At 49.3% G+C, this 23,304-nt stretch overlaps 8 protein-coding genes across 8 annotated transcripts; 4 read left to right on the top strand and 4 right to left on the bottom strand.

Moving 5' to 3' along the window:
• Positions 1-2,478: 2,478 nt before the first annotated feature.
• Positions 2,479-2,994, top strand: ECM25 (Ecm25p; the record flags this gene model as incomplete). Its single annotated transcript, XM_019131256.1, has 1 exon — positions 2,479-2,994. A coding segment is annotated over one exon (516 nt), but the record flags the coding sequence as incomplete, so codon positions are not given.
• A 1,472-nt stretch (positions 2,995-4,466) lies between these two features.
• On the bottom strand, positions 4,467-8,438 carry BABINDRAFT_131885 (uncharacterized protein). Its single transcript, XM_019127056.1, has one exon. The coding sequence runs from the start codon at positions 8,334-8,336 to the stop codon at positions 4,758-4,760; it is 3,579 nt and encodes a 1,192-aa protein (XP_018985659.1). The 5' UTR covers positions 8,337-8,438; the 3' UTR covers positions 4,467-4,757.
• Positions 8,439-8,930: 492 nt separating this feature from the next.
• BABINDRAFT_175730 (uncharacterized protein) lies at positions 8,931-11,080 on the top strand (the record flags this gene model as incomplete). The annotated part of the gene is made up of 1 exon (XM_019130998.1): positions 8,931-11,080. One exon carries the CDS (start codon positions 8,931-8,933, stop codon positions 10,677-10,679), a length of 1,749 nt encoding a protein of 582 aa, XP_018985658.1. The 3' UTR covers positions 10,680-11,080.
• On the bottom strand, positions 10,795-11,452 carry BABINDRAFT_166667 (uncharacterized protein; the record flags this gene model as incomplete). The annotated part of the gene is made up of 2 exons (XM_019130446.1): positions 10,795-11,168; positions 11,215-11,452. 2 exons carry the CDS (start codon positions 11,450-11,452, stop codon positions 10,795-10,797), a joined length of 612 nt encoding a protein of 203 aa, XP_018985657.1.
• A 263-nt stretch (positions 11,453-11,715) lies between these two features.
• On the top strand, positions 11,716-12,323 carry SPC3 (signal peptidase complex subunit; the record flags this gene model as incomplete). Its single annotated transcript, XM_019131718.1, has 2 exons — positions 11,716-11,867; positions 11,915-12,323. 2 exons carry the CDS (start codon positions 11,716-11,718, stop codon positions 12,321-12,323), a joined length of 561 nt encoding a protein of 186 aa, XP_018985656.1.
• BABINDRAFT_131873 (uncharacterized protein) lies at positions 12,238-16,223 on the bottom strand. The gene has a single exon (XM_019127055.1). The coding sequence runs from the start codon at positions 16,010-16,012 to the stop codon at positions 12,593-12,595; it is 3,420 nt and encodes a 1,139-aa protein (XP_018985655.1). The 5' UTR covers positions 16,013-16,223; the 3' UTR covers positions 12,238-12,592.
• Positions 16,224-16,624: 401 nt separating this feature from the next.
• Positions 16,625-17,380, bottom strand: BABINDRAFT_7767 (uncharacterized protein; the record flags this gene model as incomplete). The annotated part of the gene is made up of 1 exon (XM_019132675.1): positions 16,625-17,380. One exon carries the CDS (start codon positions 17,378-17,380, stop codon positions 16,625-16,627), a length of 756 nt encoding a protein of 251 aa, XP_018985654.1.
• Positions 17,381-20,937: 3,557 nt separating this feature from the next.
• Positions 20,938-23,160, top strand: BABINDRAFT_171265 (cysteine--tRNA ligase; the record flags this gene model as incomplete). The annotated part of the gene is made up of 1 exon (XM_019130800.1): positions 20,938-23,160. One exon carries the CDS (start codon positions 20,938-20,940, stop codon positions 23,158-23,160), a length of 2,223 nt encoding a protein of 740 aa, XP_018985653.1.
• Positions 23,161-23,304: the final 144 nt, after the last annotated feature.

Here is a 23,304-nt window from a genome sequence, read left to right as displayed (position 1 = left end):
ATGACCGGGCTTTTGGGTGAAACGCCCACGTGACGTGCTGCTCTGTATCGAGCCCCATGACCCCCCACCTTTCCCTCCCAAGCGGCCTCACCCGGCCAACATCGCCCACAAGAAATAGGAGTGGTTTCCAGTCTCCGGTCCCAGATATTTCTAGTTTGGCACATCAGATAATGACGTCTTTACGGCTTGTTGACAAAATTCTCGCCAGCAGCTATGGATAGTATGGGTCGTGCGACCGAATAACTGTGAGAGTACACCAACTCTGGGAGCATTGGTTTTCCGCGTTGGGCGTTCCGGGTGGTGATCGTTTACGGGAATGTATGATGCGGGGAGTGCACTCCGAGCGATTTCATTCCGGGGTTTACGACTAATGCCATGGAACTTGAGAGGTTAAACGCATACCGTGAGTGCTAGTTATTAGTCAGAAGCCAAGCAATCACCTAGACGTTATAGGAAATTGTACTTGGCGCCATCGCGGAACGGCTAAGTATTTCGCTGAAAAAACTCCTTTCCTGGCCTCCCCCCTCTGCGACACACCTGTTGCGGTTGGCCATGTTGTATCGTGATAGCAACAAAAGTAGAAACAAAGGTAGAAACACCGTGTAGGTATATATGGGGAGAATTGTGTGGTCTCGTACAATCGCTAAATGAAGTTGTTACAATCTATGGTGTGTTAATTCAGAAGAGTATCTAATAGAGAAAAATCCCAGCTGAGTCTGTTACAGTATCTATGTCGGCGTCTATAGTATGGAATGGCTGGTTCCAGTAGTTCACGCCATACTATTCATTGGTGATCTAAAAGCTGGATCAAGTGGATGCAGCACTGACGGCATCTCACAGCTTGGTAAAATGAACGAAAAAGGCCAGAATCCTGCCAGTATCGGCAACAAAAAAACCTTCAAATGGGATTTCAGTCAATAAACTTGTATTCTGACTTCTCTAACCGCAACTGTATAGATATAGCATTACCTGAAGCTTTTCGATCCCGACGGAGCTGCGTGCGACTTCCAGATTAATCGGAAACTAAATACTATTAAAACCCAGTATTTGTAGCATAACTGGCAGGACTCCAGTCTTTTTCGTTCACTTTACCAATCCGTGAGATGCCGTCAATGCCAATCTATAATGTAGAATTCCCCAGACTAGTGTCCGATCTCGACCCCGAGGAGGTTTGCGTAAGATTATATCCTGTATATACAGAAGGGCTTTGTCTCAGTCCAAAAAATCTGCAATTTTGTAGACTAACGGAATAACGCCGGATTAACTTCTAGTCTGTGTATGCGTACATGCATGTACGTACACGTCAGCCTAAGCGGCGAGAGACGGATCTAGGTCTAGATATTGAATTTTTGTAACTCCGTTTCAGCACTCACGGTGACTATTCACACTATATAAGGATTTCCAGAACTTGGGCATGTAAATGTATTAATCTTGTATCCAAATTGAATTAAAATATGTTACATGTCATTATTTTGATATACAGCTCTTTCGTATTGTGATTCGAGTTAAAGCATATACATGTAAAAATTACTGGTATAAGTATACATGTGAAAAAGGCGACACTCGTATAAACTAGAATACATCTAGAATAGGCTATACTAACACTAATATATAAAACCATATGTGCTTGTAAAACTGGAAGGGACATATATATATGTATATCCTAGAAATTGTTTCATGTTCGTGTAATCTACACTAGTGCCGCGCATAACAATAAAAACGCCATAAATCCGATTCGTAGCAGAGAAAACGCAAATACGCGCTAGTGTAACCAGGCCTAGAAGACTACCTCCTCACACCAACGAAACGTGTGTGAATGCAGGTTTTCGATGTGTTTGACCTACACGGTTAGAATGGACAAACATGTGTGTGATATTCCACACGCATGCTCTTCCTGTAGTTGGGAAAGGGTTCTACTTGGGTACTGACAGACTAGATGTATTTGCAGTACCGTGCACGTGAATCACCGAAACATGACAACATGCTCTTCTGTATTGTAAAATGTGTGATATGGCTCTATTTAAGGTCTAAGAATCAAAACAAAAGGCAATGCTAGATAAATTCCCTAGAGGCCCTACCCTTTATGTAGATCTAGTTGCATTTGATGACGTGCTCCTACCGCCAAACAAGCAACGGCACGACCCACTGGGGGTATCTTGCATCGAGGCCGATAAACCACGTAGACTCTTGAGGTCAAAGCGACGGCATGAGGTTTCATTAGCCTCTGCCACCTCATCCAGGGACCAAAGCCAAATCCACCACCACCCCACTAGGAAGCATTTGCCCGGTTAGAATCTTGAGATTGAGCTCTCTCATCTCCGATATTTCAGTAAGCTGCAGGCACGCCAAGCGAAATCAACGGAAATCCCAAGCCCCGCCATATACCGTTTATTTACACCCCACCGTTGGTTTCAGTCCTTTTTCTCAGTCCCTTTTCTCAGTCCCCTTTTCAGGACCGTATAGTTCATCTTCAGTTCTCTGACCATGGACCGCATCTTCTTCCCCACCAACACAGTCGATCCGTCCACGCAGCTACCAATTTACATCCTCGACTCGCACTTCCTTCCATCCACAAAGGACGTGGACTATGACACGTTTCTACCGTTACTCCTCAATAGCATTCCCAACTTCACAGCGTCCCGGTACTGTTTAGTGTTTTTTAGCGGCGCGCTCTCATCCAACGAACACATCAGCTGGGTGTACGGTATCAAGTTTTTCAAACAGTTGACCAGTCTTCAGATGCGTTCGTGCGCAAAGATCTACATCGTACACGAGTCCTGGTGGATCAAGACGGTGGCCAATCTCTTGGGGAATCTCAACGCTGTGAACACTTCCTCAAAGAGGCTCATTTCCTTCACGAACCAGTTCCGCAGCGGCGAGAGCCTCGAGGTACCTCCCGAAAACCAGTTTGTCCATTGCGAATCAATCTCGGCGCTTTCCCAGCATATCAACATCACCCAGATAAAGATCTCACTCGTAGTGTACAAGCACGATCTTTTAGCGAGCACGGCAGACTTGAATAACAACTTGTACAACCTCCCGGTGGGTCTACAGGGCCATCTCGACCTGTTCATCGGGTCTCCCATCGTCTTTGACGACACAGGAGAGCCCGCCAACTTGACCACCTTCCACTTCAACTCGCTCTTCCACATTCTCGGCCAGAACGTGCCAATCCTCCGCACCTTGCCCAACTTCTTCCACAACCCGGGAAACAAGTCGTCCAACAGGGTCCTTTACGACTGCATTAATCGCAACCAGTTGTTTAACATCAACGACTGGGACTTGTACAACATTGGCTTCATCTTCAAAAAGTTCTTTCAGTTCCACGACTTGACACACCCGTTGCTTCCGGTTCTGTGTATCGCTATTCCAGCCCGGTTCAACGACCTTGAGTATGTTAATAGTACCTTTGAGAAGATTACGAAAAGTGGCCCGGGAATATATGAGATCTATGCCTGCGTGGTGCCGTTCTTCCGGCAAGTTATCTCCTACGACTACTCTATCGACGACGCTGGGGATGACGAGTCGCCACCAGACAGTTCCCACACCCGCTATAGCATCGCAAAGGCGTTCAGCCATGTCTTTACGCTTGAGTCGTACAACTCCCGAGAAAGCGTTTCGCTGGCAACCGACTTTTTGGCCAGTTTGATCCGCTTTTGGGAGGAGATTCCGTTCCACGAGACCAGGCAGATGAAGACAGTTGTCGCAGAAAACCTTTTCAAACAGGACGAAGAAAAGCCGTTCCATCCAATGCTTCCACACAAGCCGAGTTCCTTGCTGATGGCCTCCACCCAATCGCTGGAAGTCTCGGCTAAGCTGGTATCCAGCACCACACCAGTAAACTCCAACACGGTGAAAAAGCCGCGACAAAATACCGAATGGATTGGCATCAGCCCAACCATCTCGTTGCCAAATAGCTCCTATGAAACGGACTACACGCCCAACTACGATCCGGTCAAGGATAAGAAACCGCCCCAAGCTGTTTCGGTAGCATTGGTGGAGCTCAAGAAGAACTTGAAGCCATCACCCCAGTTGAAGAAAAAGCAGCTGTTCCGAAAACTGGTCGAGCTTCCGATCGTCATTCCCGAGCCGATGGTGGCCCAGGGACGGAAGGTGTCACAACTCGCAAGGATATATGAGGAGAGGCTCCGGGGGATTGAAGAGTTGAGCAGGTAGCCCAAGAGGGAGGGGGGACTGTGGATCAGCAGGAGTGAATATAGACATGTTACCGATGAAGCAGGTAAAACGCAAAAGTTAATGCATTTTCTACATAGCGAGATATCTCCACTAGAAATATTTCAAAGATTGGCCCATGCCAATTTCATAATTTAAGAAAACACCATAGATCAGAATTTTGTAGTGCACTTTTTCCCATTTACGAAACTAGGCTATATCGCCCGAATGACCGGTTAGTCAAATTTACCGAGGGTTTCAGCTATGGAAGAAAGCGTAAACGTATTACCACGCTTAAGTTGTAATCCTTCGTGAAACCAGCCGCTCGCTGAATAAGACGGCAGCCTCGCTCAATCCCAACTAAGCTGTCCTATATGTCTTGGCACAACCATGAAAGCCAAATTACTGGAGTTTCGGTGGAATGTCCTAATGCCATTTCTGGCGAGAACAATCTAACACAAGAGCAAACAGTGCTTGTCTTGATCTCACCGGTGCAAGAGTGGTCTACACGTACGCTTGGGGCCAGGTGCCAGCATATACACCCAACACACCCTCAAGGTTATACAGCTCTGACAGATACCAGTCTATAGAGCCACGGAATTGACCAAGTCATTCACCCAGGGTTCGCACCGGGCCGCTTCAGGCAAACAAACGCAGTCTAGAACGTTGCGATCGTCCTCACCGAACCGGCCACCGGCGGAAAAGGTGTACTCATTTAACCAGACGGGATCGTCCAAGGCCCAGAAACCGACGGGGTCCACATGCAACGCTTTCAGATCGCGGATGAGCTGGTTCAAATGCGAATACTGCGCTTTTTTCAACAACGTATAGCAAACGATTTCACCGCCAACACCACAAGCAATGAAGCGATTACCCGATACTTTCATCCTTTCTCCTTGTGCAAGCCAGATGGGAAAGAAGTCGGCCAGGGCCAAGCGGGGGACAAAATCAACCTCGTTTTTAAACCGTGACATGGCTTGTCCCCCCGTGATCGCTAGGTCAAAGCCGCAAATAACGTGTGTCACCTGGTCAGCGGTAACGAGCGTGTCATTCAATGGGACCGAACGGAGGAGATAGCTTGAACCGTGACCTCCCTGTAGCGTTTGCAACGTTTGGTTCAGTGGGTCGAAGCAGAACACCTTGAACGAGTTGGACTGTGTGGTGACCACAACCTTGGTTCCCTGGCAGGAAATAGCAATCACGTTGGACGGAAAAAGCGCGAGTTTCTTTGCAGGGTTCATGGTGCTGGTTGCCAGGTTGTATGAGCTCAAGTACAAGGCACAGCCCGCAGCGTAGGCGATAAAGTCGCTCAACTGGGCGAGAGCGTAAACTGGATCACTGACCTTCCACGAGTTCAACTTTTTCAACACCATCACGTCTTTTCTACCCTTCTCACGGGTCTTGGACACCTGGATAACCTTCACACACCCCTCATTCCCCTTTGTGCACCCCACGATCAAGTTCTTGTGTCCATTAAGACACCACTCGGCCACAGAAAGCGGGGATTCGCCGTCACTAAAGATGCTCTCTTCGTCGTTGGACTTCATCTCTCGGTGGCTCATCGTGCAGAGGCTCTTGGGGTCAACACAAAGAAGCTTTGTCGTGAGAACAACAAAGATTCCGTACTTCCTGACCCCCAGCTCGGTGAACTTCTCGTGGTGGATGAAGGTTCGTGCAGGTACCCCGAGTGGAATTGTTCGAAGAACCACCGCGGTTTCACTGAGGTCAATGTCAAGCCGTGACACCCCTTCGTCCCTAACCGCTAGCACCGATAGACATTTACCTTCAGTTGCAAGAGGAAGGAGGGAGTACGTTCTGGAGGTGCTTCTTTCGCTGACCAACACCTTCCACGGATAGGCATCCCTCATCCGTAGGACCCAGATGTTTCGCGCGAGGATGACGAGCGTATCGGGGTAGAGGTTTGGATAGAAGGTGACGGGCGTTTCGCTTATCTTTACCGAGCTTTCGAGGGCAAACTCTCGGAGCTTTGCGAGCATTCCGGTGCGCGAGCCAACGTACAAACGGTGCTGCTCAGCGTGGTAGAAAAGGTCGTTGGGAATTCCATCCAAGACCAAGCTTTTGACAAAAACAAAGGTAGACTCCAAGCGGAAGTGCACTAGCTCAGACTCGAACGTTCCGACCAAAATATCACGTCCCGAGGCTAACAAATCCACCTTATCGAAAACGACAACTTTTAGCACCGCCACCTGGAGCTCCAATTGCACCGCGGAGATCCTGATCAACACCGTCTCAGCCCCGGCCATTGCCGCCTCAACGTCAATTTCAAACGCTTCCAACTTCTGGGAATCGGTGACTACAACCAACACCGTTCCCGAAAGGGCGGCAAAGCGAATGCTATCCGCAAAAGCCACCAGATAGTGCACCGTCTTATGGAGATTGGTGAGCACAACCGTATCCTCAGTCACCTGCATCCACAAGGCTCCTACCTTGTCTACTAAGAGCGTGCGCGACGCTAACTCAAACTCCAAATCCGCGTCGGATTCAGACACGATTCGCGTCTCAAAGGGCCCAGAATAGACTAAAAGCTCGCCTAGATCCGGACACAGCACACGGAAAAGCTCCAACGGATCGGCGCCTGCATCAAGAATCGTCCTCACCGCCCTGTACCCCACACGAATATGATTTAACGCCGTGCCGGCACCGTTTCCCGATAATCCCCACAACTCCTGCGACGAGTGGACCTCGATGTTGCGGTTGGAGGCCGCACCCACGCGATAGTCGCGCATCGACGCCCAGTTGGGGTGCTCACGCACGACGGACGAATGGGATCTGTGCTTGCTAGAGCCCTGGGGGAGCGGCGGAAGCGCGAGATCGTAACTGCCCTTGCGGATCTGGGCCTTGGACACTTTCACCTCGCGGCCCGTGCCAAGCGCGGCGCCGTAGGAGAGAAGGTAGTGGGTTTCATCGAACTCCGTGAGGGTGAAGGTGTCGATGGCTACGCCAACGTTGAGAATTTCTGTGCATTCGATTTCTTTATCCTTTACAACGACCGCGTGGACCCGGCCATTGTCGGTGGCTAAAAAAATCTCGTCAATGCGATCGTAGTCGACAAAGTTGACGCGCGACACCATCGGCGCGCGCGCGTCGTGGAACACGGCGCTCACAAACCCCGGCAGCGCGGCCTGCGTAGCGTCATATCCCGCGTTGAGGATCTGGTGGATCGTGAGGAGCACCAAACGGTCCGGAAGCACCAAAAGTACCGCGTTGTTCTGGCAGAGTGGCACTACACGCACGGGGAGTGCGTGCGCGCGTGGCACAAGGTACGGGCTGTACTGGTGGATGTCGCGGAACGGTGCGAAGAGTGACCACTGGTAGGTGCGGACCTGGAGCCGGCGCTCGTTCGTCACTACAAACAAGAGGAGCATTACGCTGGACGGGTTGCCGTCGAGCGGCTCCATGAACACCGTGTGCACGATGGTGCCGTCAACGTAGAGGTCGTGGTGGGCCTTCATCGCGATGCCACCGTTCTCAAAGCGCTGGAGGCTAACCACGCGCGCACGGCAGCACATCGCGGTCGTGGCCGCATAGAGCCCCAGGCGGTGAACTGCGAGCGCATGGCCCACATCATAGAGCTGTGACTCGCCGAATTTGTTGTCGAGCCCCATCCACTGAACCACCCGGGGTGTGTAGCCGTCGCCGGTGTAGTAGATTCGCACGAGAAGGAGCACGCCTGAGTTGAGGCTCACGAACAAACTGTCGTCGAAGGGCACCTCCCCGTGCGCGCCGGGGATGATCGCGCACGTCTTGATGCGCACGGGAAGCGTGGCGGTCGCGCCGTCAACCGTGAGCGAGTGCGCGCGCACCACGACCTGTACGCGACACATCGCGGGTTCCCGTGGCGCGGTACTCTCGCGTTTGACCGTGGTTTCCATGGGGTAGTTGTCAAAGAGTCCATCATCGAACGAGTCTGGAACGTCATCTCCCCAGGCCTTTTGTGATGTGAGGAGGTCCCATGTGTCTAGCGGCAAGAGCGGCTCCGTTGCCGGCACATCGCCGGTGGTGGTGGGATTTGCATATGGTTTGTTCTTGTCGATGTTGAGGGTAAAGATGTGCTGGATAATGGGCGAGTGAACCAAGGTTTTTTTTAGGACACCGTAGGTGGAGGGAGAGTCTGTATCATCCGGCCAAACAAAGGAGGACATGGAGTTGGGATGGTTGATTGAATCAAGAGGTGAGTCGATGGGTGTCGTATAAAAAAAAGTTGTACAGGATAATGTGCGGATGGCCTAAATGTTTAGAGATTGATAAAATATAAAGAATAAAAAGTATTTGATAAAATATGGAGAATAAAAAGTATTTGATAGAATGTAAAGAATAAAAATTATTTAATAAAATATAAAGAATAAGAGGTATTCTATAGAAGTATGAATACAAATAAACCTTACTGGTAGTTTTGGACAGAGATTAATAGGGTTTAGATAAATATGAGAAACAGCACAGACTGATCTCGTACAATATATCTCCAAGGCAATGTCTAGTTTAAAATTCATTTGGAGATTCATCCAAGACCGATTAGCAAAATATCATGCCTAAAAAAATACTATATATCGTATATATAGACGACCCGAGACCCAACACATGGCCCTATCTATACAGTATGCAGGACCAATATGTATCTTTGCTGGCAATCAAACCTGATCTATTGATTCTTCCCCACATAGCCTTCGTATAAAATCCTTCGGACCTTGAATGGGCTGAATTTTAATACACTCTTGCATTACATTGAAGCCACCTCAATGTCATTCTTCACGCCGTACCTTGTCCCCCAGCCGTCAGGGCCGCGAGTCGAGTATCTCACCATCTTCAACCCGACGCTTTCCCATAACGACTCAGACACGGACAAATCGCTCTTGTTGCACTACTCGCCTGGCAGAGAGTATACAATGGACGAAAAGTTGCGCCACATTGGATTAATCCAGGGCTTGAACAGCTTCAGCTCTACGTTTGCGGCCGGCTCTCCGGTCGAGCTCGTCAAGACGGACAAGACTTGTTTGGCGATAGTGAAGCTCCCAGACGAATATTTCATGGCAATGTGTGTCAGATTGGCCCAAATGGTGGACTCAAAGGGAGAATTGGTGTATTCTGACGCAGAAATGCCCCCAGACTACGTGTACACGGCTATTCTTGAGAAAGGCCACGCCTTGTTTACGCTACACCACGGAAAGATAGCGGATCTGACACCCACCGTTCTTGAGGGCTGGTGGTCACGCTACTTGAAAGAGTGCGTGTCATTCTCTCGCTGGAGTTGCCACGACCGACTTCCGCACGTGAGAAAATCATCGACCGCGTTGCTTAACGCTACAAAGAACAGGGTGAATGGGTTGGCAAAGCACGCATTGGTGTTTAATTTCGGCAAAAAAGAGCACGGATTTGTGTACCAGGCATCCGACTCGGTGAGCAGCGCCGACCTTTGGCGGATCTACACCTGGCTAGAGACGGTGCACACATCCGCCGTCTTGGCCCCAGAAAACTTGATTGGTGACGTTCCAATCGGAGCAAAAGCACCCGCCTTTGATCCCACTGTTGCCGCCAAGCCGCGGAAGAAGTACGCCGGAAGCATGTTTTCCTTTAGTCCCGTCAAGGCTATGAACCAACTTGGCAGTCTGACCATGAGCGTGATGAGCACCGCCGCGAATTTCAACCGGTGGTTTGAACCCCCAGAGGCGGTTGAAGAAGTGTCGAGCAAAGGGGCGTTTCTCGTTGGTCTCCACGAAACGTTAGACACTGACGATCCGGATATGCACAAGACGATAACCACGAAGCAGGTTTATCTTGGAGAAGCACTTATCAAGCACAACTTGGTTATCTATAGACTAGATGACAGCGTGGTGGTGCTCGTGTACGATGGGGAGACACAGCTACTGGTGAACTCCTTCTACACCAAACTAGAGGCGGCCCTCATAGAGATGTTTGACGGTGAAATGTCAACCTCAACAGCCACCATTTCCTCCCACAAACCTCCAAAGGTCAGTCCGTGGTCCAGCCTTGTAAAGGGAGGCATGGATACTCTCAGTTTGTTTAGCACGCTGGAGGCCCCGGAAGCGAGCCTTACACCTTTTTACTATTACGTCTACAACTGTGAGACCCGCTTCCTCGAGACTTCTCTTCCGCCGATTCCGGAAACGGACTCCACGGAACAGTACGATATTCTCAAGAGCGCTACCGCTGCAAAGTACGTGCACGCGTTGGTAGCGGGTATCGTCGACAGTACCATCTCAGAAAGGCTGCGAAAGCCCCTCATTTCGCTTGAGGAAACAATCGTCAAGACCGAGAAAAACTGGTTGTGTTACCACACGGTGTTTTCAGACGAGGGTGGCGACCGGTTGTTGGTGCTCCTCAAAGCTATCCCCTGCGTCAATCCTATCAAACAGATTATCGAGGGCAACACCAGTCCGCACTTGATTCGAATGATGGGACACGAAGTGCAGGTGTGGCTCGACTACTACAAACTTACAGGAGAGGTTGTGCCATACGCTTACAAATAGAATTTACAGTACAACCATAGCTATGACTCAAGACGACTTCTTGGAGTAAAACGTAGGCTTTGAAGATTAATTTACACGTATATTACAATAACTATGACAGTATGGAGAAGGAGGCCTATTCCATATCTTGCTTGATCTTTTCCAACAAAACGTTGATTCTAGGTCCCATCAATGGTTGGCCGGAACGGGTCTTGACGGCCAAACGCTCGTTCTTTCTCTCTCTCTCACGTCTCTTGGTCTCGGCAACCTTCTGCATTTTTTCAAAGTCTTTTTGCTTCTGTTCTCTCTGCAGTTCCTTGCGCTCCTTAGCGATCTTGACCTTTTCCTGGAAGGATAATTGTTTTTTCGCTGGCTTTTCCTCGTCCTGGTCTCTGCGGCCCTTGACCAGGGGTTCTCTCTCTGGAATGGCTAGCCCTTCTTTCTCCAATAACTTGAAGTAGCTCTTTTTTAAGTTGGACTTGTGGGTTAAAGCCTTCTTGATGTCCTCGTCTATAGATGTTAGTAGATGTTGTGGGACTTGTAAAGAAAAACGTACTCTTGGATTCTCTGCGGTCTTTGTATGGGTTTACAGTGCCACGGGAAGCACCTCTGCCCCTGGAACTGCCCCTGGAACTGCCTCTGAAGTCACCTCTTGAGCCTCCTCTGGAACTGCCTCTGAAGCCTCCTCTGGAGCCGCCTCTAGAACCACCTCTAGAACCACCCCTAGAACCACCTCTATCACTGGAACCACCCCTGCCGCTGCCACCTCTACCACGTCCATTGAATTCCGACATTGTACTATATATTATTCTGGGATTGTTAATGCGGCTTGCAATATGCTATAGATCTAACCAAACACTAAGTGAAATATCTCATCTTGATATGCATGCAAAAACTTTTCTTAGTGCAGGAGATGGGCAGAAAGTTTCTGTCACGTGAGTAAACATGTGATAAAATTATGGGGCACGATACCTGGCCACAAGCCACGTTACTTCTGCGACACACATACTTTGGAACCCAATTGATTTGAAGAATATCACGTTAATTCCAGAACAACATGTTTTCCTTATTACAGAGGGGTCAGCAGGTGTCGAACCAGGCGATTTCAGCGTTGTCTTACATTGCGTTTGCCATCATTGCCTTATTCCTTGCACAATTGCACTTTGACAATGCCTACAACTTGCCGAGTCAAATTGCCAACATCGAAACGTATGTATTAACCTGACGTGCCCCCTTGAAGCCACTAACACCTCCAGTTCCACCAATATCCGGTACAGTTACTCCGCTGGGTCTACATCCGCGAAAGGCAAGGAGAACTCCAAAATCAAGTTTGACATCGACACAGATTTGAGCTCCTTGTTCAATTGGAACACGAAGCAGGTGTTTGTCTACTTGACAGCAACCTACCCGGGTAAGTCCCCGGAGTCCAGTAACCGTGTCACCTACTGGGACAAGATCATCACCGATCCAAAGGACGCCAAGTTGTCTTTAAAGAGCGTTAGGGGAAAGTACAGTGTCTACGACAGAGAGTTCTCCTTCAGAGAGAGAAACGCCACTCTTGCGTTGGAATGGAACATCCAGCCGTGGATTGGGCCATTGGTTTTTGGTACGCTTGAGGGCGGACAAGGCTTTTCTTTCTCCAAACCCGAAAAGCCAAGAAAGTAAGCTGAAAGGTGGATATCACTTCCAGTGCCAACTTTGTATATGAAAACCCAATCTATTGATATAAGAATCAGGGCTGAGCAAAAAAACAACTAGTCAAGGATCGTAGTGGGTTGTAAGACAGAACTCGATCTCTGTTTAGTTGTCAGACCTCAACCACCGAATTCCAACCCGGTAGTATATGCTTAAACTTAACCTAGGAATGCTTGATAGATGGATAAAATGCTTCCAGGTAGGCTCCCGAAACTAAAAGAAACCCGTCTTGATGCTATTTACAGTTCTATATGCCTTTTTAACTCACCCAACAACCGCTCCACATCCCGCTGGAAGCCAGCAACGTCAAAATCCAAAGGCTTGTGGCCAGCACTGGGCGTCCCAAACCCGTTGGTAGCAGCATCGTACTCGTTCGCCACGACGAACCGGGTGGTTGCCTTAGGGTACCTCCCAAGGATCCGGCTCATCAACTCCCGGTACTTGATTGCAAACTGCAACTTCTGAATCTCCCCTAACACAGATACGGAGGACGAACCAACGGCGCTGTGTTTGATGACGCTCATTTCGTGCTTGACCTGGTGTTCAACGTACAACTGCACAAAGTTCTTGAGATACTCCTCGATCTCATACCAGGTGTCTTTATAGAGGGACAACAGTTTGACAGAGACACTGGTGGAATTACCGCGATTCTGGAAGATATTTTCGGTCAACTCCAAGCCCTTCAAGCAGTTCTGGGGGTCCTTCATGATCAACGGAATGAGCCAGTTCCAGACACTGTTGCTCAAAGTGAAACCCAAACGGGTCACGCGTTTCAACTCGTCCACCGCGCCTGGTACGTTTTCCCCAGCAGTGTGCTTCTTCTTGTCCAAGGAAGCGAACCTATACTTTACAACCGGATTGAGCAAAGAGCGATAGAGCTTACCCACAACGGGGGTCTCAGGCTTGACGTGCGACTGCTCCATGACTAGCTGGAGATACTCCTCGTAGAACGTGTCCACGTTCCACCATCGGCCCATCTTGGCGTTGATCTCTATGCGGATCTGTTTGGAGATTAAGCTGCCATAGAAACTGGCGGTGGCATCGATGTAGACCAACTTAGTCTCCACAAAGTGGTTGAGCCAGCCCTGAACCTGCCATGGATGGGCTACGCCCTGTAAGAACCTTACGGTTTTGTGCAACAACACGAGTAGCTGGTCCGGGGATGGTGTTCTGCGATTATGGACTTTCAGCTCAAACTGGGCCTCGTAGTAATCGCCCTGCTGGTTGGAGATCTTGGTCAATTTATCGATAACCTGGTCGTTGATCTGCTCCAAGTGCTGCTGGGCCCTGGCTACCAACGCGGTGCATTGGGCTTTCAGTGAAGTCTGGGCCAAGCTCTCAAACGCATCAATGAGGTAGAGGTGGCTCTGGTAATCTGCGTAGATGTTCTGCTTGTAGCTAAGCTCGTCGAAAAGCTTTATGCAAGAAAGTGGCCTGTCCTTGGAGAGTCCCTTGAGCAAGGCGTTGTAATGGCTGATGGTTGGTGTCAAGTTTTTATGCTTCATCATGTCATGTGAAACGATTCGCACTGCCCCTTCGATGTTGCCAATAAGGAACATGTAGTGGATAGCCACCTCAAAAAACTCTAGCGTTACCGGGTGCGTGAAGTGTTTCATCTCTTCAAACAAGGCAGACGCCTGGAGACGATCCTTCAGCTGTACCAAGCACCGGAGCTTTTCCGTGTACAAATCCATCGCCAACGGGATGCGTTTACCGCCTGATTGGTTTTGGATAACAATCTCGTCAAACAACTTGAGACACAACTGGTGCTTGTGGCACTTCGTGTACAACTGCATCATTCGCTTGTACAACAACCCGTCGCAGTCGCCAATCTCCTTTAATTGGTTAAACACTCCGGTGGCCTGCTCCCACTTGGCCGCAGAGCTGCACATGTCGATGAGAAGGCCCGCGTGCTCCACCGAAAGAAGGTGCTTGGAGTTGGCCACCATGTTTTCCCAGAGCATCAACGCCGATTCGAGATCATTCTGGTGCTTGAAGGTCCGGAAGATGAGTGTGTACATATAGGTGGTTGGCTGGATGCCAAACTTTTCCGTCTGTGAAAATTGCTCAAACACCTCGTAGAACTTGCGGGACTGGAGCTTGGACATCATCATCGAAATGACAATCTCGGCATTGGGGGCGAATCCGTCTCTGATGTACGTAGTGTACAACTGGCTGACCACACTGTCGTACCCAGCCGAGGCGAGACCCTTCATGACGATAGAGTAGTGGATCGGCTGCACAAACCCTGGTCCCTTGGCAATAACCTGCTCAAACAACAGCTGCATCCGGTCCCAGTCGTGGTTTTTGGCGTAGATCCGCAACATCACGGCAATCTGATCTGGCTCGTGCAAATGGGAGTAGGCATTGTAGGTATCGATCGCCTCAGCAAACTCCGCTAGGGCCACCAAGCCGTGTAAGTGGCAGGATAAGTCTGTACTGGTTAACGCGGCAAAGGGTTTCATGTCCCACACGGCTTCCACTAGTTCTGGCTTGTTGAAGGTCTTGCCCACAAGCATGCACGTAGAGAGGAATTGCCAGTAAGTTTCGTTGTCATAATGGGGTTGCAAGCGGACAAGAAACTTGGGATCAAAGCTGACGGAGTCGAGCATTTTATACAAGGTCCATAACATGAACGGCCGGGCGGTTTCGGCACGAAACTCCACGTCTCCGTATAGGCGTTTGGTGTTGTCAATAAAGAATCTGAATGAGGTCACAGGGGTGTGGAGCTTGGACGCGTAGTGGTTACAGACGTGGCGGATGACATGGAGGGCCTCACGGTGGGTGGCAGGGTCCAGGATAAGCTGGGAAACGTGGCCGTCGATCACGTCGTACTCGCCGAGCGTCCAGTAGTACCGGGCCTTGTAAATCTCCGACGTGGGATTCACCGACGGATCCTCAAAGAGCAATGAATGAATGGTGCTAAGCTCCTTGTAGTGGAACAACGTGTCAAGCACTTTGTACTTCCAGGATTCGACCAACGATTGGTACAGGGGAGAGTAGTCTGCTCTGGATTCCCACAAACCCATCAAAAACTGGGGGACATCAGAGTCTAGGTCAATAGAGCCTTTCATGGCGCTGGAGGAGACAATGACAGCGCGGAAGATGCGAAGGAGCGTGGCTTCCTGGGGATCCACGTGCTGATGTAGGGTCTCAAGGGTGACTGCATGGCCGTCAAGCTTCCCCAACAGGCCCTTTGCCTGGCTGAGTATGGTATATGCAAGTTTATCGAGTGATTCAAGGTGGGGATAGTCGTTATCGATTTCATGGGCCAAGGCGTCAAGGAACGCCGTGTGGTGGAAGGCGACCGAGCGTTTAGCCGGGGCGATGGACGTAATGCGGTTGTCGCTGTTGCGATCTATGACGAAGTCGTCGTTGGCAGCTTGAGAATGCAGATTATGTACAGAGATTTCGTGGGCCACCTGGTGCGAGTAGAATTGTCTTTCAGTCCGAGAGGTTAGGGTGTTTACCATAGACTCGCTGTATCTTTTCCAGTCGAGCAAGCGGTGGCGGTACAGGATGGAATAATGCTTGGTGGGTGAGAGGGGTGGGAAGATGCTGCTTTGGAGGCGCTGTAGAACCCGTGACTTACCACCAGATGCGATTGACCATTCGAGTAATTGGGTTCTCGTTGTGAGTTTAGCTGTAGATAGACTCATGACAGAAATATGTGGATCGAAGGTGAAAATTGCGGTGAACAGTCTCGGGTATTCCTGGGGGAGGTGAAAAATGGGGATATATCTCCGTAGAGGAGTTGGATAAAAAGAGGTGTCTTCTAACCAGACACAAAGACTCAGGACGGTTAAATGGCGAGTGGGAGAGTGGCCTGATATGGACAAGACTAGCTAAAAAAAAAAATAGCTACTGGAGAAAAAATTAAGAGTATGTGAACCGCGTGATTAGCACGTGTTTGGGCACGTGCGGATTCATGCAGTCTAGCGTATCACAAGGTAAATGTTGTAGTTTAAACGAGATATCTTTGTCGGATATTCCCGAGACAGGGAAGCAGCTACAGTTGCTTTCGCCGTATTCCACCATTTAATTTTCATTCCTTTCTGGCTTGAGACTGACTCTGATTTTATTCTGTTGTTATAGTTCAGCTGCTAACTGGTTAAGGCACTAACTAGAACAAAAAATTGATGCTAACGTTATTGATTCTGTAAAGTCAAACTCCCAGTTCGATTACTAATATGCCTAAAAGCGCCTTTCGCGGAACCAAGGTCCTTTTATTAATATAAATCCAATTATTCAACGTGCCAACTTCGGATTTTTCACATTTCAAGGATGGAAAAACACAGCAGCAGGTCCAGGAGTTCCAGCATCGCGTCACACGAGGCGGCTTGCAACTCTTCCTTCAACTCTTCGATTTCCAGCCGGTAGTCAAGGTCACCTAGGATGAGGGAATGAAGAGTGGCCAACTTCAGCTGGTGCGTCACATGGGCCTGAGCGGGGTCGGTAAACGGGTATATCTGGTTGTAGTTAATAGGGGGCCTCTGAACCAGAAAGCGGTTCTCAGAAGGCGGCTGGGATGCTTTCTGGGGGTAGCGGAGCTGGGCTTGTTTTTGATAAAGCGTCAGGCGCGATGCAAAAGTGGTGTATGCTAAGTCATTAAAGTCGTTGGATGCTTGGTAGGACGAACGGTGGGCAGCCTGTTTGGGAACAGGTGCGTGAAGGGTGGTTGGCTGCCTTGGCTCACAGACGTACGAGGTGGAGGGAGACAAGTGATTGGAAACGGTGCGTGTGTCCGCTGTGAGCTGGGGCGATGCAAATGTCTCTGCGTATTGTAGTTCCTCGTCAAGGGCATAGAATTGCACTTGGTCAGTTGGTGGTATTTTGCTCTGAGGTTCGCGAGGGATCTGTGCAACGGGAATTGAGTTGAGGCTGTAAACCGATTCAAACTCCGGTATCGACTTGTCAAACGTCTCGACCCTGGCTCGCTTATTTGGAGTGGAGTGGGTTGGTAGTAGCGTGTATTGGTGGGGGGGCCGGGATACCGCCAGGCTGGTGCAGGTTATAGGTCTCTTCATGGTAGATATTGAACTGGACGAGAGGAAAAGAATATAGCGAAATATTCCTTATAGGGCTGAACTGACTCTGAGATATTTTGGTGTAATTATTTTCAGCGCACGGCAACTATATGTAGGATTGTACAATTTTTTTGGCGTAGTTTCTTTTTCGCCCTTGTGCGGATAAGGAGCTCTGTCGAAACCAGATGCTTCCAAACGGTGCACGAAGATGCAGCGCCGTCAAAGATGAAATGCGAGCGCGGAATTATTGCCGCTTCTAAGAATGGGATTCGCCGTGCAGTAAATATGCAATTTGCGATGACAAACGATGCAATCGCGATTTAGGTGACTGGGATTGTCTGGGTCTTGGATACGGTATGAGTGACCGTAAATTTTGAGTGAATACGTTGCTATAGTAAATAATCCAGACGACGGGGAATGCCGTGGAATATATATTTTGTGGTTTTCTCGCAGTTATCAATGTGCTTGGAGTTCAATGTGCTATCATTTGGATTACACAATCCTTATCGCTTTATCAAAAAGCTCCAACATAGTAAATCTTCTGGATTGCGGGGATACTGTGGCTGAATCTCCGGATTAAACAGGTAAGGTTTATTAGAGTCATCCCAAAAAGGCACAGTAGATTGTATGCATTTGTTTTCACAACCCAAATTCTATAGGTGCTCATGCTGCGGAAGCGAGAAAAAAAAATACGAGGGACAAGTTAGTCCACAGTGCAATCTTCACGATAACTCGTGCAGAATGGTGATTTTAGTCAGCTACTGAGTATGTACAGATGCTTATATACGTGGATAAATTGACCATCCACCTAGCAATGGATCGTTTACGGTCCCGAAGCCACGGGTGCGCGGGAACCGTCTGGGTGGCCCAGAGATATTGTCTTTGGGTCATTCCTAACCATACGCCTGTATGGCACAAGTTTAAATTCCGTAGAGCCACGGCTCGTTCGGTAGCCCTAAGGAACCTTACTTGTAACAGATCTGCCGACCTCTCGTAAACTTAGATGACGTGTGGTCATACGGCAATGGATAACCGCATGCAGGATATTGAAATCGTTATCGCCCCACCGCACACGCCCGCGGCTCGCTCTATCCCTTCCGGGCGTAGTGTCCACTCCAATCGGCACACCGCCTCGATGAAAGCGGCGCTCGGTCGGCTGTCTCCTAGGCACACACGTGATTACCATACGCCGCATATAGCCCAGCCCGCCGTATGCCACCGAGGCTACCCTCACGCATCGCACTATAACAACCACTAGCACGCAATGACCTTAAACGCCGTAGCTTTTGATATCGGAGACGGTCGGGGAAACTTTAATTGCCACGAGGAGAAGCTCTGACCTTTCTATTCAGCAAACCGATACCACATACCACCTATCTCCCACGCGCATGATGTCTCCGTTGAGGTGTTAGGGTTTGTATACATGGACGCCTGTTAGTGTGTATGATGTACGCGTTGTTGGTTATCACTTCTCCACACTTTTGCTTTCCATGCTGGATCTTGTGCTATCTTAGGCCCTCCCGAGATAAAGTTATGTAGCTGCACAATACTTGCGTTTCTCGTGTTTATGTATGTAGGGGCTGTACGAGCTATCAATAGCGATGCCAGCTAGATGGCGTTACACCAAGATTACACTGTACGGATAAACCCATTATCGTGGCTTCGTTCTCGTAAATTACCAACTGTCATAGCTGGATATGACCAGCAGACTACACACTGTTAGCATGTGATCATGCGCTTTGAATATGCAATCAGAGAGACACTACAGGAATATCTTTTGATGAGGGCTAGTTAGGGTGGATGGCTCAATCTAATTTCTGCTGGGAGTCAGATTCAACTAATACGCAATTCTTGAAGCTGATAAGCTGCTATGTAAGTGGTGGCTAGGTAAACAAAGAAAGGATCGGGGCTAGGCACTCTTTAGTTGACAAACCTGTTTGCTACCCTAAACATGAATATTAGAAGATTAGGCGAACTACCCGCGGATAGCTTTCTAATCTCTCACAGCCAGGAAGTTGAGGACTTCTAGTTGGCCTGTAGACAGATAACCATAAAACTGGAACGGGTAAACTTGTCCCTTATGGGGCCGTGGCTCAGATCTTTCGACTGTAAATATATCACGTCTGCAATCGTGAGAAGGTACACTGTTTACATTTGAACACGGCTGGCATATTGTTCAGTTAAAATAAGAGTTGACGTAGAGGCATGTATATCGATGAATCAAGTGCCTCGGTGTGTGCTTTCTCTCCACTTTGTAGCGTGAGGGTGGTGTGGCCTGGGAAGTACAATAGTCGGAAGCATTCCTATAATCGAGCTCTAGTAGAGATATGCAGTTTCCCAAAGGTGTATCTTTCCTTCCGAGACCAGGTACACATGCTACAAAAGCAAACCGTACCTTGCAAATTTCGGATCGACATGCGGCGTAGATAGTAATTGAGCAATCTCATCTCAGATAGGTTGAAATATGCCACCCATGTGGACGTCTCTGAGAATAAACTATTAAAAGCCAAGTCGACCCGAACTCTATATTTAAATCTCTGAGATACGAAATGGCGCGTCGGGAGATAAATGTTGACAGATATGCCACGAGGCTTATCTACCCCGGCACCCTATCTGGCTACTGTCATGCACGTCAAAAGTCATACGTCATATGTAATCATAATATCGACAGATGTGTAATACTCGACACCTTTGTAGGGAGACATTTTCACGATAGTGGATTGCAGCTTTCGGCGATAACGATATACGACCGCCGATAGACTGTTGATAGAGGATTGTTGATATAACGATAACGATATAGGTCTGCCGGTATAAGGACGATAATATAGAACAGTCAATATAAACACCGATGGCTAATGGTGCTGTCAAATCCTGGAGCAATTTTAGACCTATTCAAGAAAAAAAAAAAGAAGGGTTTCTAACTCGACAGCATTTAAATAGAGCTGACCTTATATCTGTGAAGCTCTAGAGAAAGACACCTTTTTTCTTCAGCCTTGAGATAGCACGTAACGTTTTGGGCTTTGATGGAGATACTCATAACACTGATATTTGCCACCTATGTATTTTACCAAGTTAGAGATATAGTCTTAAGATTGCATCACACTTTAACCCAATAGATTATCACTACCACCTCTTTATTCCCACCTCACGATCTTCTAATCCTTCCGTTATGACAAAGCCGATTTTATATTAACATTCTCCAGTACTTCTCGATCTAGACCTCCGCTTATTTTATGCTCAACCACTGAACTATACGTATACATCACTGACTTACCGGTACCATTTTATTTTCAGGTGGCACAGCCACTCTGTTGAGAAATATCCATAAACACTATTAAAATCAATCTCTTGACCATTTTTTTTCCAGAATCAATCACTCGAACGCCATTAGTAAAATTCATTGGACGATGCCTAATCTTTCACATCACGTGACAAACTGACATTTTTGCCCGAAAAATTCCCGCCGCGAGCTAACTGACTCACCTCTTGCACCAGCATTTATGAGTTCCCTCCAGAAATCTTTCTACCGCTTTTCTAGACTCTATTCAACTACCCGTATGCCATCGTGGAACAACCCGCAAGACACGGCCGCCGCTGCGGTAAAGCCGTTGTCCCTCTATAACACCCTCACAAAAACGAAGAACGTGTTTGCGCCGATTACCACCGGCAAGGTCAAGTGGTACTCGTGTGGCCCGACAGTCTACGACGCGGCACACATGGGCCATGCAAGAAACTACGTCTCCATCGATATCAATCGCCGTGTGTTGCGTGACTACTTTCACTACGACGTGCACTTTGTGCAGAACGTGACAGACATCGACGACAAGATCATCATCCGCGCCAGACAAAACTATCTTTTCGAGCAGTACACGCAGAAGGCGCCGTCTGTGTCTGAGGTCACCGCAAAGGCCCAGGAGGGTTTGGCCCGGTATATTGCAAAAAACTTGCCAGACAGCGCCAAGTTCGCGTCTGTGGAGGAATGGGCCGCGCTGATTGACCTCAAAGCAGAAATGATCAAGGAAGAGAAGTTGCCAATGTACTTAAAGACCGTGACGACGGCCCAAGACGCCCTCAAAGACCCCCAGGACGTGGCCGCTCTTTTGGCTCTGACCAAGGACGTCATTGTGCCGGTGTTGGACAAGGAATACGGTGCGACCGTGAACGATCCTGCGGTCTTTCTCGCGTTGCCAGCCTACTGGGAGTATCGTTTCGACCAGGATATGGCCCGCTTGGACGTCTTGGAGCCAGACACCATCACCCGCGTGACGGAATACGTCCCAGAGATTGCCACCTTTGTCGAGAAGATCATCGCCAATGGGTTCGCTTACGCCACCGCGGACGGCTCCGTCTACTTCGACACAGTTGCGTTTGACCGCTCCGACAACCATGATTACGCCAAGCTCGTACCGAGCAACAAGAACAACCTCAAGTTGATCGAGGAGGGCGAGGGCTCGTTGTCTGTGGCGTCTGGGAAGCGCAGCCCGTCGGACTTTGCCTTGTGGAAGGGCTCCAAGCCAGGAGAGCCAGCCTGGGCATCGCCGTGGGGCCAGGGCCGTCCTGGCTGGCATATCGAGTGCTCTGTGATGGCGAGCGACATCTTGGGCCAGCAGATCGACATCCACTCTGGGGGGATCGACTTGGCCTTCCCGCACCACGACAACGAGTTGGCGCAGTCTGAGGCCCACTACGACTGCCAGCAGTGGGTCAACTACTTCCTCCATACCGGCCACTTGCACATCGAGGGCTCTAAGATGAGCAAGTCCTTGAAGAACTTTATCTCCATCGACGAGGCCTTGACCATGTACTCTGCCAGACAGTTGCGTTTGTGTTTCGCATTGACCCCGTACAACAACCCATTGGACTTCAAGGGGGCGTTGATCGACGAAGTCAAGAACTACGAGGGCTCCTTGAGCAAGTTCTTCACCAAGGTGCGTGCCTTGAAGAGCAGCTACGAGCACGACCTTTCCCAGGGCAAGATCATCTCCAAGAAGATCACTGCCGCCGAAAGCGCGTTGGAGGAGGACTTGGAGGAGGCCAAGCGCGCCGTCCACGAGGCTTTCTGTGACAACTTGAACACGCCGTTGGTGATGCGTATTGTTGGTGACTTGGTCTCCAAGACCAACACCTACATTTCCGGGTTGGGCTCCGAGCTCAAGATCGGCCGCGTAGTGCGCAACGCCCAGTGGGTGAGCCAGATCTTGGCGATTGTGGGTTTCCGCACGCGTGCTGACGGCTTGGGCTGGTCGGATGCCTCCGTCGCCGATGACGGTGCGTCTTTCGAGGAAACGGTTTCTCCCGTGGCCAAGATCTTGTCCTCCACCCGTGACACCATCAGAACCAAAGGCATCGAATTGAAGGATGCCGAGTTGTTGCAGTTAAGCGACTCTGTCCGCCAGGAGCTCTTGCAACACGGAATCTCCATCGACGACCAAACCGACGGCCCGGCCTTGGTCAAGTTCTTGAGCTCCGCGGAAAAGACCGAGATGCTTAAGCAGCAGCAGGAGAAGGACCAGAAGGCGCAGGAAAAGCTCCAGAAGAAGGCCCAACAGGCCAGAGAGATTGCCGAAAAGGCTCGCTTGGCCGATGAGAAAGCCAAGGTTAGACCGGAAGATTTGTTCAAATCCGAGACGGACAAGTACTCCACGTTTGACGAGGCTGGTATGCCCACCAAGGATGCTGCCGGTGAGGAGATCACCAAGAGCATGAGAAAGAAGTTACAGAAGCTCTACGACCAGCAGAAGAAGTTGCATGAGGCGTACTTGGAGAGGACAAAGAACTAAGCGTAGATTAGAAGGAGATATAGATTATTTAGGCTTGAAATTGCTGTAGTGGAGCAATACTTCTGAAATTCGCCGTCAGCCTTGGTGAATATACTAGAATTCACCGTAATTGCAGAATTTTACCGCTAAGCGTTCGTAATCTCA

The sequence above is a fragment of the Babjeviella inositovora genome (assembly GCF_001661335.1).
Source record: "Babjeviella inositovora NRRL Y-12698 unplaced genomic scaffold BABINscaffold_5, whole genome shotgun sequence".
NCBI lineage: Eukaryota > Fungi > Ascomycota > Pichiomycetes > Serinales > Babjeviella > Babjeviella inositovora.
The sequence above is the reverse complement of the archived record's forward strand: the minus strand, read 5'-3'. Positions and strand labels throughout refer to the sequence as shown.